This window comes from Eriocheir sinensis, chromosome 45, assembly GCF_024679095.1.
Source record: "Eriocheir sinensis breed Jianghai 21 chromosome 45, ASM2467909v1, whole genome shotgun sequence".
Lineage (NCBI taxonomy): Eukaryota > Metazoa > Arthropoda > Malacostraca > Decapoda > Varunidae > Eriocheir > Eriocheir sinensis.
The window spans coordinates 8,525,449-8,540,425 of record NC_066553.1 but is presented as its reverse complement, the minus strand read 5'-3'; the positions used below and the strand labels follow the sequence as shown (position 1 = coordinate 8,540,425).

The window sequence follows — 14,977 nt, the reverse complement described above, 5'->3', positions numbered from 1 at the left end:
AAATCTATGTTACTCCTCTTGATTTGTAATTGCTTTCATCAGGGTAGTAAGAATGCAATGCTCCAGGTATTAAACTGCCTTCACAGTTACCCCCAGTAGAGCTGCCAGTCAATGGCTTTTGTTTCCCCTTCATTTCAGGCTGGGTCTCAAGATAATGAATTCAGTACATTTTCTGTGACTCAGCAATTTCCTTCTCGTGTCTTAACGCAACATGGTTCTTTAGATGGCTCTTTTGGGTAGTGCGGTGTGGGCAGAAAGGGCAGGCGAAGGGCTTCTCCCCAGTATGAGTCCTGATGTGACGGTTCAAGTTGTCATTGTCCCGGGCACAGTAGCCACAAAGCCCACAAACGAACATGTTCCTGCCTCTGGCCGGGGACTTGCCTCTGGTGGATGACCACACCTACGGGAGAAAAATAGTTCACTGGGGTGAGCCTATGACTGTGCCAGAATTTCCTTATGCTAATGGTCACCTTACTTTGCTTCCATTGTAATAGCTTGCCTTTAGCCCAAGAGCATTCACCTGTTCATGCTACTTGAAACATAAGGTACTTAATTTAGAATAATCATCTTGGAATCCAATTTTCTTGTCGATTGCTCTACATCTTGCTCTTCATCGCAACAAGATGGCCGGGTTCTTCCTTTAACATTTGTACACATTTCACATCATGTAAGTGAGGCAGATTTTCTATTTTCTGTGTTCAATTGATGTTTAAACACCAGGTGGCGCTTTAGGTTGTTGTTCTGTGTGGCTCGGTAAGGACAAAGGTGACAGGCGAAGGGCTTTTCCCCTGTGTGAACTCTCAGATGTCGCCTGAGGTCGACGTTGTCTCTGGCAGGATGTCCACAAACAGGGCACATAGGGAAGGTCCTGTGGCCTCGCTGCCCTCCCCCCACCTACGGGAAAAGAAGGGCAGGGCCTAGTGAGTCATCTCCAAACACTAGCTTGTTACAATAGTTTTATATACACTACAGTTTGGAAATTTCTTTTACAGAAATGGATGTTCTTTTAAGCTTTCTTCATACAAGTTTTTTTTCTACCTTTTCTCACTTCATGTTACACAAGTCCATCCATAAGCTTTGCTCAGAGGAATGATACAATGGCTGTATTTTCACTTCACACTCTAAAATAGTACTGGAAAGTGCAAAGCAGAACACATCTTTCAGCATTCAAGCTCTTTCATTATATTCACTTGTAACATCAAAAAATTTCCATTTGATGACTTGACTTGTATAGTACAATGTAGTGAACTGATGACCAACTCAATCAAACAGACCTTTAGGGAGACCAAGAAGTTTGCAATGGTTTTGGTGCTGCTCGATATCAAATGCAAACAAGAACCCCCACTAAAATACCGCAGTAGACCTGATTAACTGGTGTGACACCCTTATTTCAGTGTAATAAATAAAACAATCCATGCTATAATGAAGCAAGTCAGTCAAACAAAAAACTTGAACATGTGTTGAAAATGTAAAATAAACACAATAAAATGTGAAGACACCACAAATATGTCCCTTCCATCTCCTGATTGAGTTAAGCCCCGTTCACACTGTGCCGACTCTGGGCCACGACTACCCATGACTCTAGGGTACACGAGGTCTTGGGTGTTAATGTGAAAGGGTCGGGCAAGTCTTGAAAGAGGTCTAGAAACGATCACCGAATGCTGAGCGGACGTCGTGAGGGGAGTGTGGAGTCGTGGGGGTTAGTGTGAAAAAGTATTACCGTTTACCATTGATACCGTTTACCGTTTACCATTGATGAAGCTTCAGGCCCTACTCCATGCTAAACTTTCATGACAAGAGTCGGCAAGGGTCTGGACCAACCGTTATTTCTGACTGAGGTCTGAGGGAGGTCTGGGACAGTCATCAAGACTGTCGTCAACAGTCTTGGCTTGTCTTGAGACAGTCATGGCCATTTTTCAAAATTTTACCATTTCCTGTCGGCACAGTCGTTGGTGCCAACTACATAAGAATGAGGGACTGTCGTGACAACAGACTTCGCCTAATGAAGGAAGTTCGTGACGATTGTCGGCTCAGAAATACTGGCTAACACTGCCGCCATCAGAAAATTTATATTTTCATTTTGCAATCACAAGCACAACAACAACTTTTGGGCATGGTTACATTTCACTAGCACAAATTTGGGACCCGCACAGCACACATGCACTCCTGCTGCCTTTCTCTTGTGTTGAATGACACAACTAGAGTTGCCACCCTGAGGTCAAAAAAATGTGGAATGGAACATGGCCCGGTAGCTCAGTGGATAGAGCGTCTGCCTCACAACCAGAAGGACCGGGGTTCGATTTCCCGGCTGAGTGAAGATAAGTTGGGTTTATCTTCTTTCGTGTGTAGCCCCTGTTCACCTAGCAGTGAGTAGGTACACAACGTAAGGCAAGGAGTTGTGACCTCATTGTCGCGGTGTGTTGTGTGTGAGTGGTCTCAGTCCTACCCAAAGATCGGTACTATGAGCTCTGTGCTCTTCCGTAGGGGAACGGCTGGCTGTCTCGAGAGACCCGCAGCAGACCAAGAGGTGAATTACACACACACTGTAATGTGTATATTATAACATAATGTGAATGTGTGAATGTATGTCGTATCGCCATGGCCCAGTGGCGCCAGGACGTTACACACAGACGCTACGTTGTGCTTAGGAGGTGCTCCTTGCCGTGGGAACGGTGCTGATTCAGCAAGCATGCTATCCACTGGCCGCTCCTGTACCAAGAGAAGCCGGCAGATCAGGGCGGGCGGCGGACGAGAGCACAGGACTTCTCGGAGTGTGCGTACGACTTACGACTCGTCCACAAAATACTGTAACTATTCTGTGAATATATTTAAAAAGCAATACAACCATTTAATCAACCAGTGAGAGAGAGAGTAAATTAAGTGAACTCAAAGTGAACTTAACGGCTCCGCTCGGCCAACACATAACCCACATCACTTAACTAAAAGGCTATTGTGTTGTCTCACGACTTCTATCAACTGGAGAAAGCAGGCAACGGTACACCGGTCCTGACATGAGATAACAGTTCACGCCTTAATCAAAAACACAAAAAAACAGCTAACAAAAAGGCTAACAAAAGTGGTGAAAAGCGGCTTCCGGACCTTCTCCGAAGTGTTCTATGTGTGTTATCTCTCTCTCTCTTAACACTTAACACTTAATGGTGGCAAGTGTCGTCAAGGGGCAGACACACACACACACACACACACACACACACACACACACACACACAGTCACAGTAAAACCTCTTTTGTTAATACAATGGGGGCAAAGGTCTTGTGGACTCTACTGAATTGCCAACTTGTGAGTGGCCCCCTCTCACATATATAGAATAAATTAATAAAATATTAATAATAATGCTTGCATACAGAAAAATGGTGCAATCCAAGCACACAGAGGCCCTTCTACTGTACAGAATTTACTGAACAGACACGATGACTCTCAATCTTCATTTAAACCACTTGAAACTGACCCACAAGCATATAATACAGAAAGGCTCCCCAATCCAGAAACTTAAATGATTCTAAAGCTGTATGAGTGACTGCGACGAGACGGGACTGTATGAAAGGAGCTCATTTCCTGTAAAGCACAATTAAGTAAACACACACACACGCACACACACACGCACATTGCGTGTATTTGGACCTGAAGAAGGCTTTTGACAAAGTTCCACATACAAGACTACTATACATGGAAACTGGAAAATAAAGGAGGATTGAAAGGGAAAATGAAAAACTGGATGGGAAGTTACTTAAGGGGAAGAGAGATGAGAACAGTGGTAAAGGACATGAAATCGGAATGGAGAATTGCAGATAGTGGAGTGCCTCAAGGATCGGTATTGGCACCAATACTTTTCCTAGTATATATAAATGATATGCCGGAGAAAGTATACATGAGCCTGTTTGCAGACGATGCAAAATTGCTGAGTCATAACAAACAGCAAAGACTGTGAAATTCTGCAAGAGGACCTAAATAAGATTTGGGACTTGAGTATGAAATGGGAGATGGAGTTCAATGTGAAGAAATGTCTTGTAATGGAAATGGGAAAGAGTGAAGGGAGACCAAAATGGACATATAAAATGGGAGATGGAGAAATGTTAAAAAAAAGTTCAAGAAGAGAGAGATCTGGGAGTGACAATACAAGATAATTAACAGCCTGAGAGTCATGTAAATTGGATATTCGGTGATACGTATAGAATAGTAATAAATATAGGAATAGCATTCCATTACATAGATAAGGATATGATGAAAAAGATAATAACCACTATGATTAGACCAAAATTGGAATATGCAGAAGCTGTGTGGTCTCCCCATAAGAAGAAACGCATAAAAAAAACTAGAAAGAATACAAAGGATGGCAACAAAAATGGTTCCACAACTGGTGGGATTGTCATATGAAGAAAGATTAAAGGAAATGGACCTGCCAACATTGAAACAAAGAAGAGAAAGGGGAGACCTAATACAAATTTATAAATTATGGAATAAAATGGAAAAGTAGACAATGAGGAGTTTCTACTAAGAGGAGAAACACCAGCAACACACGAGGACACAGTAAAAAATTGAGGAAAGGAAGATGCTTGAGAGACAAAGAAATATAGCTTCCCGCAAAGAAACATAGAGGTTTGGAACAGACTAAGTGAGGATACAATATTGGCAAAGAGTGTGCACAACTTTAAGGAAAAGCTGGACAAATACAGATATGGAGACAGGACCACACGAGCGTAAGCCCAGGCCCTGACACACATACAGAGATTGCTTCCGTGGCGCAGTAGTTAAGTACTCAGTATACCATGATGGATGGCAGGTTGAGGTTTGCCCCTTGCTCAGACAAAAGGGCTTTTCTGCTGACAGCAGGCAATTACTGTCCTCACTTGAGCAATGGAGATGGGGGGTTGCATGATTTAAGCTTTTCCTATTGATCAGGAAACAAGTTCCAAAATTCTCTCTGGGAAGGTATTGGCTGGCAATCACAAGTCCAGCACATGATCAGGCCATGAGAGAATTACACACACACACACACACACACACATTATGGAGACAGGACAGTATGACCCTAGTATGGCTCTTTTCCTGTATTTCACAACTAGGTAAATACACACACACATTATGAGTGGAATGGAAGTGTTGGATATAAATTATTTAATCAAGATGGAAGGAAGGAGGCAACTAAGAGGTCACAGCAAGAAATTGAGGAAGGGGACTTGTTTGAAAGCCCTAAAGAAGTTCAGTTTTCCATACAGGAGTGTGGATACATGGAATGGACTTAGCAACGACATTGTTGAAATGGGCAGTGTCCATAAAATGAAGGAAAAGCTGGACAAACATAGATTGTGAGACAGGACTGACTGAGCTTGAGCTCAGGCCCTGTATGCTATAAATAGGTAAATACACACACGCACACTATTATGGGGGAAGGAATTTGCAAATAAATATATGAATAAATAAATAAATAAATAAAACAAGACTTTTCAACTTCCTTTCCTGTCCTTTAGTTATTCTACCATCCCATACAGAGACAAACATGCAAACTCTCTATCAACTGTCTAGTGTTTTCATCACCCTGGATGATGCAAGGTCACCTCTCTTTCCTTTCTTGAAGAATGGCAGCAAAAGCCTTTCAGTCTTTCCTGGAACATTAAATCTGTAAGGTTAAGAACCAATTTGGTTGCTGCTCTTTGCATTTTTTTAATCTTGTTTATAAACATCTTTTTATGTGGGAACCGTACCGCTGCTGCATATTCCAACCTAGACAGATCAAAGCCACATATTTTTTTTAATTGCGTTGTTTGTGTTTTGTCAGCAGCTTGTAAGTCATCCCAACAACAGTATTAATATCTTTTTAGGTAACATGTTATCCTGAACTAAGACTCCCAGGTTCTTCCCTTTTTGTTTTCATATAATTTCCATTATAACATTTTCATGATGACCTTATAGTATATACAGTGAACATATACTATTCTGCCCTTCCATCTTCCTCTCACTAAATACAACTGCCTCAGAGTTTAACACCAATAAAATCTTGTCTCCATTCTCTCCTCTTTTTCTTTACTAGGCTTCCTTTATTAATAAATTCCCTTATTTTTGCTAATTTATATACATTTCTTTCTTTTGCTCAACACATTTTTGAATTTCTTCTTGCCAGCTAGTTTCCAGGCTCTGACCACTAGGTCATTTACCATGGTTTGCATCTGTGACAACTTTAATTTGACTCCACCCATGTCCCCAACCTAAACACCTCAATAATTTGCTCCTGTACCTCAAGACCTTGCAGGCTGTGGATACTATATTATATTCTTAGCCAGTCTCAGTTTTTCTTTTTACCTTTTTCATTCTCAGCAGCATTTATCATTCAGCCAGCCCTGTAATGATCACACACTTCTTATTTGCTGTTTCACCAGTGCCTCCATTGTTTTCATGACTCTTCATTATTAATTCCTTCTCCACTTTTTCCTGATTGTCCTTCCTCTGTTATTCTACAATCTCCCTTAAACTTAAAGTTTATGCTACCTGAATTTTGTCTTTCTAACCCCAGAGTTCTTTCTCAACTTTCTTTGTTTTCATTTTCTTCTTTTGAATGTAAGGTGCCATTCTCAAGGTATCTTTACATTTTGTCCCATTCCTCTTCCAGACATTTATATCACTTTTAGACATGATTTAGTTTATTTATCTTGTGGGAGGCAGTGGCCGAGTGGTCAGCATGTAGGCGTGGTGAGCCCAAGGACCTAGGTTCGAGTCCCAGCGTAATTCGCTGATTTTCTAAACCATCGCCAAGTGGCAAAAGATTACCCACATGCTGCCCAGATCTTCAATCAACCCTAACTTCAGCAACTTTGTTCAAGTGGAGCACTGCGGGGCAGCATGGGCCAAGCAGGTCAAATGAGGCGTATAGTGTAAAGGGGGCGACCTGCCAGTTTCATAGTTTTGAGAAAATCACATTTAGAGAAAAGTTTTTAACCTGTGGGCTTCAGGTATGGGAAAGCCGAAAAGTGGCCGAGAAACGTCAACATTACACTGCATTTTGAGACTAAGAAAAGAGCACTACACCCCACGCCAGGCGAGTTTAACAGACAAATCATGCAACTTTAGCCTTACGAATCATCCCCTCTAAGGTCGATTTTTCCTTAGCTTGCCTCACCACATGATGTGGCAAGAATTCAGCTATTAGAAGCTGCCAAAAACTCAATACCACCCGATTTTGTTTGGTAGCCCCTTTTACATTATACACCTCATATATCACGCAGCCACTGTAAATAAAATTCACCTGTGCCACTAACAGACTGGGGCCGTCCAAAAGGCCTCTCAAGATAGCCTACTGGCGCTACAGGGAGCAGCTAAAAATGGTCAGCATTTTGTGCTGTTATAGAATTCCCATTTGAAACTGGCCAGTGGGGTGTCAGCCGGTGCGGGTCAGCCCCGCCCCGCAGTTCTGCCACACACTCTCAAGACCTCTCGCTTCCTCTCATACGTCAGCTATTTACTACTTTTAAATTAATTTAATTAAATAATTGGATAATCCAATAAGGTCATTTACTACTAAGATTGTTTCGTTTTTAGGATAACAACAAAGATTTTGTATAAATACCACAACACTTGACAATGTTGTATTACAATGTTGTCAAGTGTTGTGCTATTTATACAAAATCTTTGTTATTATCCTAAAAACGAAAATGTTAATAGTAAATGACCTTACTAGATTATCCAATTATTCAATTAAATTCACTTAAAAGGCAATAAATAGCTGACATATGAGAGGAAGCAAGAGGTCTCGAGAGTGTGTGGCAAAGCTGTGGGGTGGGGCTCACCTAAATCGGCCGACACCCCACTGGCCAGTTTCAGATGGGAATACTAGAATGGCCTCACTTGAAACCTTCAATCTGGCATCTCCTTTCTCAACTCCCTAACAAAAGCCACAAGACACCTGTGTCAGTTCCAGGAAGTTTTTCTCAGCCACATGACAGCACCAGTAAGACTTAGTTCTATAGACTCATCTCACCAAAGTCATGAAACTCACTTCATGGGTGCATAATTCTCTTATTGAAACCTGAGCAGGGTTGACTTCTGGGTAGCTTGCCACATGCTCATGTGGCATGAAGGTCGGCATTCACAGAGTATGCAGGTAATAGGCCTTAATTTAGTCTCACGGAGTAAATGCCAACTTAAGACAGTCATTTCAACAATATCCATAATTCTGTAGACATTACCAAAAGCATCAATTTGCCTCTTCAGGTTACCATTTGGTTTCCATGTCTCACAGCAATATCAGCCCATTAACCCCTTCACTCCGGTGACACCGATGTTGGCGTCCAACGGCGTCACAGTTACCGTATTTTACGGCTTACAAGACGCACTTTTTTTCCTAAAAAATACCATGAAAAATACTTGTGTGTCTTCCAAGACGAATGCTGTATTGTGGCAGCAACGTCCAGGCTCAAGTGAGCTTGGACGGTCACCGTATTGGCTTGACCGATGGGGACGTGGATTTGTACGTTGTCATTACATTATGAGGTTAACTTAAGTAACTATTTAATTCAGCCTTTTATATGATATAACCTCGGTATTTACTTGTTACAAGTATTTCCAATACCATAAACCTTCTTGGAGCCAAGCCACAAGCCCAAACGTGACCCAAATGTCTGTTGTTTATTGTGCGGCTGGTAGCGGCGAGAGCCATTCCGCTCATGATCTTGATGGAACAGACCAGCAAGCCTTAGGATCGGCTGCATTTGGATCAGCTGTGTTGATGTGTTGTCTCCTATGCACTTTTATGGAAATAAAACCACCCTTGGACAATGAAAGATGTATAGTATATTTACTAACCACCAACTAGTATGTCATCGCCATACGGACCAAATCGGACGAGTGATGAATGTAAACAAACCAATAGCCTACGTGCCGCCATGTTTATGTCGGGGACCCACTGTTTCAGTGTGTGTGTATTTATTTACCAACAGTAGTTGAAATTGCCTAGTTGTACATTTGTGGTGAGTGCTCCACCAAACTTGTGGTGAGTGCTGAGACAATAGATAGTTTTAAGAAAAGGTTACATAAATTCATGGATATGATGAAGCTGTTCTTGTGTGAGAATGACAATTTTTTTTCTCAAAATTTATCTCCAATATTAGGGTGCATCTTCCAAGATGCAGCGTCTTGTAAGCTGTAAAATACGGTAGTCCTCTTCCATTTCCTCTTAATCCTCTTCTAAACCTCTTAAGAGGAAATGGAAGAGGAATAAGAGGAATTTAGAGGAGGATTGAGAGGTTTAGAAGAGGATTAATCCTCTTCCATTTCCTCTTGACCCTTTCCATACTGTGACGCCGACGTCTGCGTCACGGATGGCAAGGGTTATATAAGCAGTCAGTCAGATGCCCCAACTCTGCTAGGTGCACTCGGACTAGTAAACATGGAGGGGTCTCCTTCCACCTTATATCTCTGTACCTATGCATTGTAGAAAATATTCAAGAACATCATTGGAGCGAAGAAGGCAAATACTATTATATGAATGGCCAACATCATTGCAATATTTCATATTCTGACTGTGTGAACACGATACAAATTTTTCCAAAAGGGGCATTACATTTTATTGATGTATCTAAAAAAATGTAATATAATATTACATTTATTATAGTATAGTATTATATTATATATATTATAGTATACTATTCTCGCTACTACTTGAAGGTTCTGCCAGACAACTAGGCAAGATGCGTTTCACTGCGTTCTGGTGACACATGAAGGGCAGCAGTTTCACATATGAGGATTTGGTTATGTAGGATTAGTAAAGAAACATAAATCGTAAGAGTGAGATTCAAAACTGACTGTCAATTGCAGCAAGCACTTAGAAGTATGGTCAAAGTGTTCTTCGCACTTTGTGACAATTTGTCTTTGTCCTTCTGTATACATATCGACAAAGCCACATACTTATGAATAAGGTGACTTGTTTCCTCCAGAAAGCCTCTGAACACCTGTACCTTGATCTTGGCATACATAAGAAATCGAAAGTCCCAAAACACTTAATTTCTTAGTGCTGTGCTTGCGAGCCATCACCAGAACCTCTTGTAACTTGGAGAGAAATCCAACATCATAGGCAGGAACAAGATTAATGAGCTTGTTATTGCCTAATACCCAGTCCATATAAGTGTTGAAAAGTAATGGGAAAAGGACAACCCTGCCATCCCTGTTAAAAAAAAAGCTTGATATGCCCCTCTACATTTCATACCACTCAGTCCCAGAGTACAGGCCAATCAATAGACTAACAATCCTTGCAGGAATCTCACAGAGTCACCAGAGATTCCAGGGTGTCTTGTGATGCACTGAGTCAAGCACCTTCTTGAGATCACCCTAGATTGTAATCTTCCCTCGTCAAAACTCACACTGGCACTCTGCCAGGATGTGAAGCAGTAGGATACAAGCATGGTATGTAAGGAAAATAATATAATATAAAATCTTTTATCTACTTTAGGCAAAGTAAACATTTGTCTTCGTAGCATGACTATGGAAGCAATAAGAACTGGAAGTACTTGGCAGCTCTCGGTATAGGACACAACAAGCATTGCCCAGTGACAGTAAAAACAACATCTTGTTCTCAGCGAAACACTTTCTCATCATTCCTACCACTTTTCATCCATAATGACCCTTGCTCAATTTTTTTTCTGGGTTTTAAAAATATATTTAGAGCAGTAAGTGTTTCTCTTCAGTCCAAAATTAATAAATTCCATTGAAATTGCACCTCAATTTAGCAACAAGTCAATTCAGAACAAGGACATTTACTACCTATCTCATGTAAAATTGATTATCTGTTGAGTAAAGCATTGTAGGAATCTTGTCATTGCTTTCAACAGATGAGTGCAGCTTCCTCTGAGCCTTTGGGTTACACACTACCATTTCAGTACATAGGCAAGAAAGAAATAATAATAAAAAAAAAGATAGAGATGATAAAAATTAATGTCTTACTCCTACTGCTGTAGCTGTCCTTTTTTTTTTTTTTTTTTTTTTTTTTTTTTTTTTTTTTTTACGTTGTGGCCTATTGCGCTGGTAGGTTTCTTCCCGGTGGATCCTGATGGTCAGCCCAAGGCTTCTTCCCGGTGGGGACTGATGGTCGGCCCAGCCCGTTCTGGCGCAGGCGAGTGTTTATAGTGGCGCCATTTTGCATTGGCTCATGCTGCCCTCCCGGAGCTTATCTTTAATCCTAGAATCTAGAGTCCGGGTTGATAGGTGGTCTTCTGGACAGCATGTGGGTAGTTTTAAGCCACTCGGCAGCATCTGAAAAATCCCAGCTTGGTGGCACCGGGCGGGGATTGAACTCGCGTTGTCCTGAACGCGGTGCTGTCACGCTATCCATTCAGCCACTGCCTCCCCAAACGTGTAGTGTTTTGTTTATATTATGTCACTTATTTGATTTGTGTTAAATAGAAGATAATGAAGGAAATTGCCCTAAATTTAGGCTTTGCACTATGACAAAATTCTTAAATACAGTACAGTTTTACACATTTTTCCAAATCATTAGGCCACCTATAAGATTTGAGCTACATGTATATCCCACAGTAATGTAATTACATCTAAGACATTAGGAGGGTGGAGCAATGTGTCTAGAATCACTAATTCAATATAAGGGAGGCGGTGGCTGAGTGGTCTGTGTGCTGGCGCAGTGTGCTGGAGGACCTGGGTTTAAGTCCTGCCTGCCACTACAAGCTGACAATTTTCAATCATCGCTGAGTGCCTTAAAACTACCTACATGGTGTCCTGAAATCCACCTATCAACTTGGAATCTAGAAAAACCCTACAGTGGAGCAAAGATGACTTCTGGGAGGCAGCATGAGCCAAACAAGATGGTGCCACTTTAAACATTTGCCTGCACCAGGAATGCGCTGGGGCCAACCAGCAGGCCCCATCAAGATAGCCTGCTGGTGTAACAGGACAAACAAACAAACAAACAAACAAAAAAAAATATATATATATATATATATATATATATATATATATATATATATATATATATATATATATATATATATATATATATATATATATACATATATATATATATATATATATATATATATATATATATATATATATATATATATATATATATATATATATTATGATGCCCATTGATTGATTCTTTTAAAGGCTTCATACACGAGTCATATGCTGGCCTTTTCCTAACAGTGGCTCTCCATTCTGCTTAAATTTTAGTAGCCTTTCTCTGACCAATGATCTGTAGGTCACACAGGACCTTGCTCTAGTCTACCTCTCCTAACTCTACCCTTGACTACTACCTATCTTACCATCATCACCTTAATCCCTTGATCAGTCCTCTTCACATGTCCAATCCACCTCATTGTACCTATCCTCATCAAAACCCTAATCCATTCAGATTAATCTTCCTTCTTCAGATCCTTATTCAAAATCTAAACCCTGTCAGACCTATCATTTTGCAATGCAATGCACTGCACATCCATCTGACCATTTCCATCCTCATGTACGTAAGCCTGCAAACATCCCCTTCTCTCACTTCCTAGACTGCACATAAGCCAGCAGAGATCCCCTTCTAAATACTCAGACTTCACTATCTTACACAGGTAATCTTTGATCAAGGAGGGATCACTCTAACAAGTATAAATAAAAGCTCCCTAAATTTTCTCCAACCACTTTTAATCTTGGCAATAACACCTGTTTTAACCCCCAGGCTGCTGGCCGATTAAATTAATAGAATACCCCCTCGTGTTGGCAAAATGTCAATTTTATTTTTTTACCTGAAAGCCAAGAGGATGGTTAGATACATTTCAGGGCTCAACTCCAAGTTTTTTTCAATGATTTTTCAGCTAATTAAGAAATCCCACAATTGCCGTGTCACATCCCATAGATTTTCTCAATGTAGGTGGCACCAGACTGGCAGGTATTTGGAGTGCATAGAGATATGACACAGGTTTTGTGGGGCCATGCATGTGTACATAATATTTTATGTGCATGTAAATTATGGCAGATCTCATTTATCAGCAAAAAATATATTGTCATTGACTTTCTTATTATTGTTTTTTGCAACTGATATGACAAATTTAAGTGTATAACACATACATACACACATCATTAGGCACTTTGTTCACTCGTAAGGTGATTTATGAGGTGATAATACACAGGTTTCGAATCACCCTTCACACTTAAAATTGGTCATTGCAATTATATGTACGGTAATGTTATACAAGTACACTCAACCCTCGATTTGCCGGACTAAAAAAGAAGGCTGGTCAAAAAGAATGGGCAAATGTCGGCAATGAAATGTCGAGTCCTACCCCTTGCGGACTTTTACCCTATATGTGTCAAGAAACACACCCCCACCCACCTGAACACTTTTTAGTTTTTAGTGACAAAAGTTTGGTTGCTTGGGTTTTTTTACTTTCTTTTTTGGTTTTGGTTGCATCGCTAGAAAGAGAAAGGGTCATCAACAACGACACAACAACAACGTAAGTGTGACACGCGTGTTGTGTTAAGTCCAGTACAATACCAGCGCTATATCTCCGCTGCGCCCTAGCCTGCGATCTGCGAACTTTGTCTGGCTTTAGTTTAATTGGTTTTTTTCTTTTTTTTTTTTTTTTTTTTTTTTTTTTTTTTTTTCTCCGGAATCAAATCAATCCAATAAAAATCCGACAAAAGGAGGTCGTGTAATGTAGTTATATTTTACTGGCATATGGACTATCTTACACATTCTGACTTATTTCTAGCAATTTTTTTCACTCATGTGACTTTTTGTGAGGAACTAAATTACAAGTAATTTTCATCTCTCACCCTGGCTTTGGCCCACTGTACATTCTACAGTATACTCAGTATAACAACTTTGGATATACATGTTTGTTATATGGAGTAAAGCACACCCCACTCTCCAAACAACTAGAGCTATCTGCACTATACATGTAGTCTCTAGCAGCACCACTATCATCTCCCACACTCACACCACTATCACTATACTCGATAGGTGCCTCTTCGAGGACACGCTGGAAGTTTGGGGTATCCATAATAAAGTGAACGAGGAGACATCCTCACTTTAGTGCAGTTGAGAACATACAGGAAGGGTGACCCATGCTCACCTCCTGACCTATGGAGGGGGGTGGCAGTCAGTGTGTGTGTGTGTGTGTGTGTGTGTGTGTGTGTGTGTGTGTTGGGGGGGCTGAGAAGATCATGGAAAAACTATGAAAAACATCCCTGTACAATGCTAGCTTCCACGATTTTTTAGTCACCAACGTATATATGTCATTGGCACTGGGGGTGACATTTTTCTACAACATATATATACGTCGCTGGCTGCTTGCGGGTTGATGCTCATAAAAGCCAGCTAGCTTCCACGATTTTTTAGTCACCGATGTATATATGTCATTGGCACTGGGGGTGACATTTTTCTACAACGTATATATACGTCGCTGGCTGCTTGCGGGTTGATGCTCATAAAAGCCAGTCTTACAAATAAATTAATTTTTCTATTTTTGCCATCACACTACATGTTTTTATCATCAGCATTTCGTTTAACGTCCGTTTTCACTCTTCCTGTGCAGTTGGACGCTTTATGGCTCTCCTCCATTCTACTCTGTCTTCTGCCTGATGCTCATCCAATCCCATCAATGCCACATATACAATTGTCCAACCGTTCAACTGAGTGCACCTGGGACTGGATCCAAACCGGTGGTTGCTAATGGTTGATGCTGATTATAACAACTCATCACCAGCACAGGACACTACAGTCATATCTGAAGACAAGGCTTAGTGCAGTTGTTCAGGGGTTGTTTTGGCAGAGGCCAGTGATTGGGTGAGTGCTGTCTATGACTGATACTCACCAGTGAATCACTAGCATATTTCCAGAAATGTCAGCCAAACATAAAGCAGATGCCTTCAACCGAGTCTTCAAAACAAATTCTCTTCCCATTTTCTTCCTTGTTCCATCAGGAGATAATGGTTATTCATAAAATGTCTAAGATCACATTTATATTTTTT

The 14,977-nt window shown here is 40.8% G+C and overlaps 1 protein-coding gene across 27 annotated transcripts in view; it reads right to left on the bottom strand.

Moving 5' to 3' along the window:
- Positions 1 to 14,977, bottom strand: part of LOC126980715 (longitudinals lacking protein, isoforms A/B/D/L-like) — a 101,837-nt gene that overhangs the window by 64,084 nt on the left and 22,776 nt on the right. Inside the window, exon 6 of one of the 27 annotated variants that reach the window (XM_050830921.1) lies at positions 2 to 400. The exons of 25 other annotated variants lie outside the window; for them this stretch is intronic. In XM_050830921.1, the coding sequence (XP_050686878.1) occupies positions 161 to 400 (240 nt within the window). In that variant the 3' untranslated portion in view covers positions 2 to 160. One more of the 27 variants, XM_050830924.1, reaches the window with a different exon arrangement.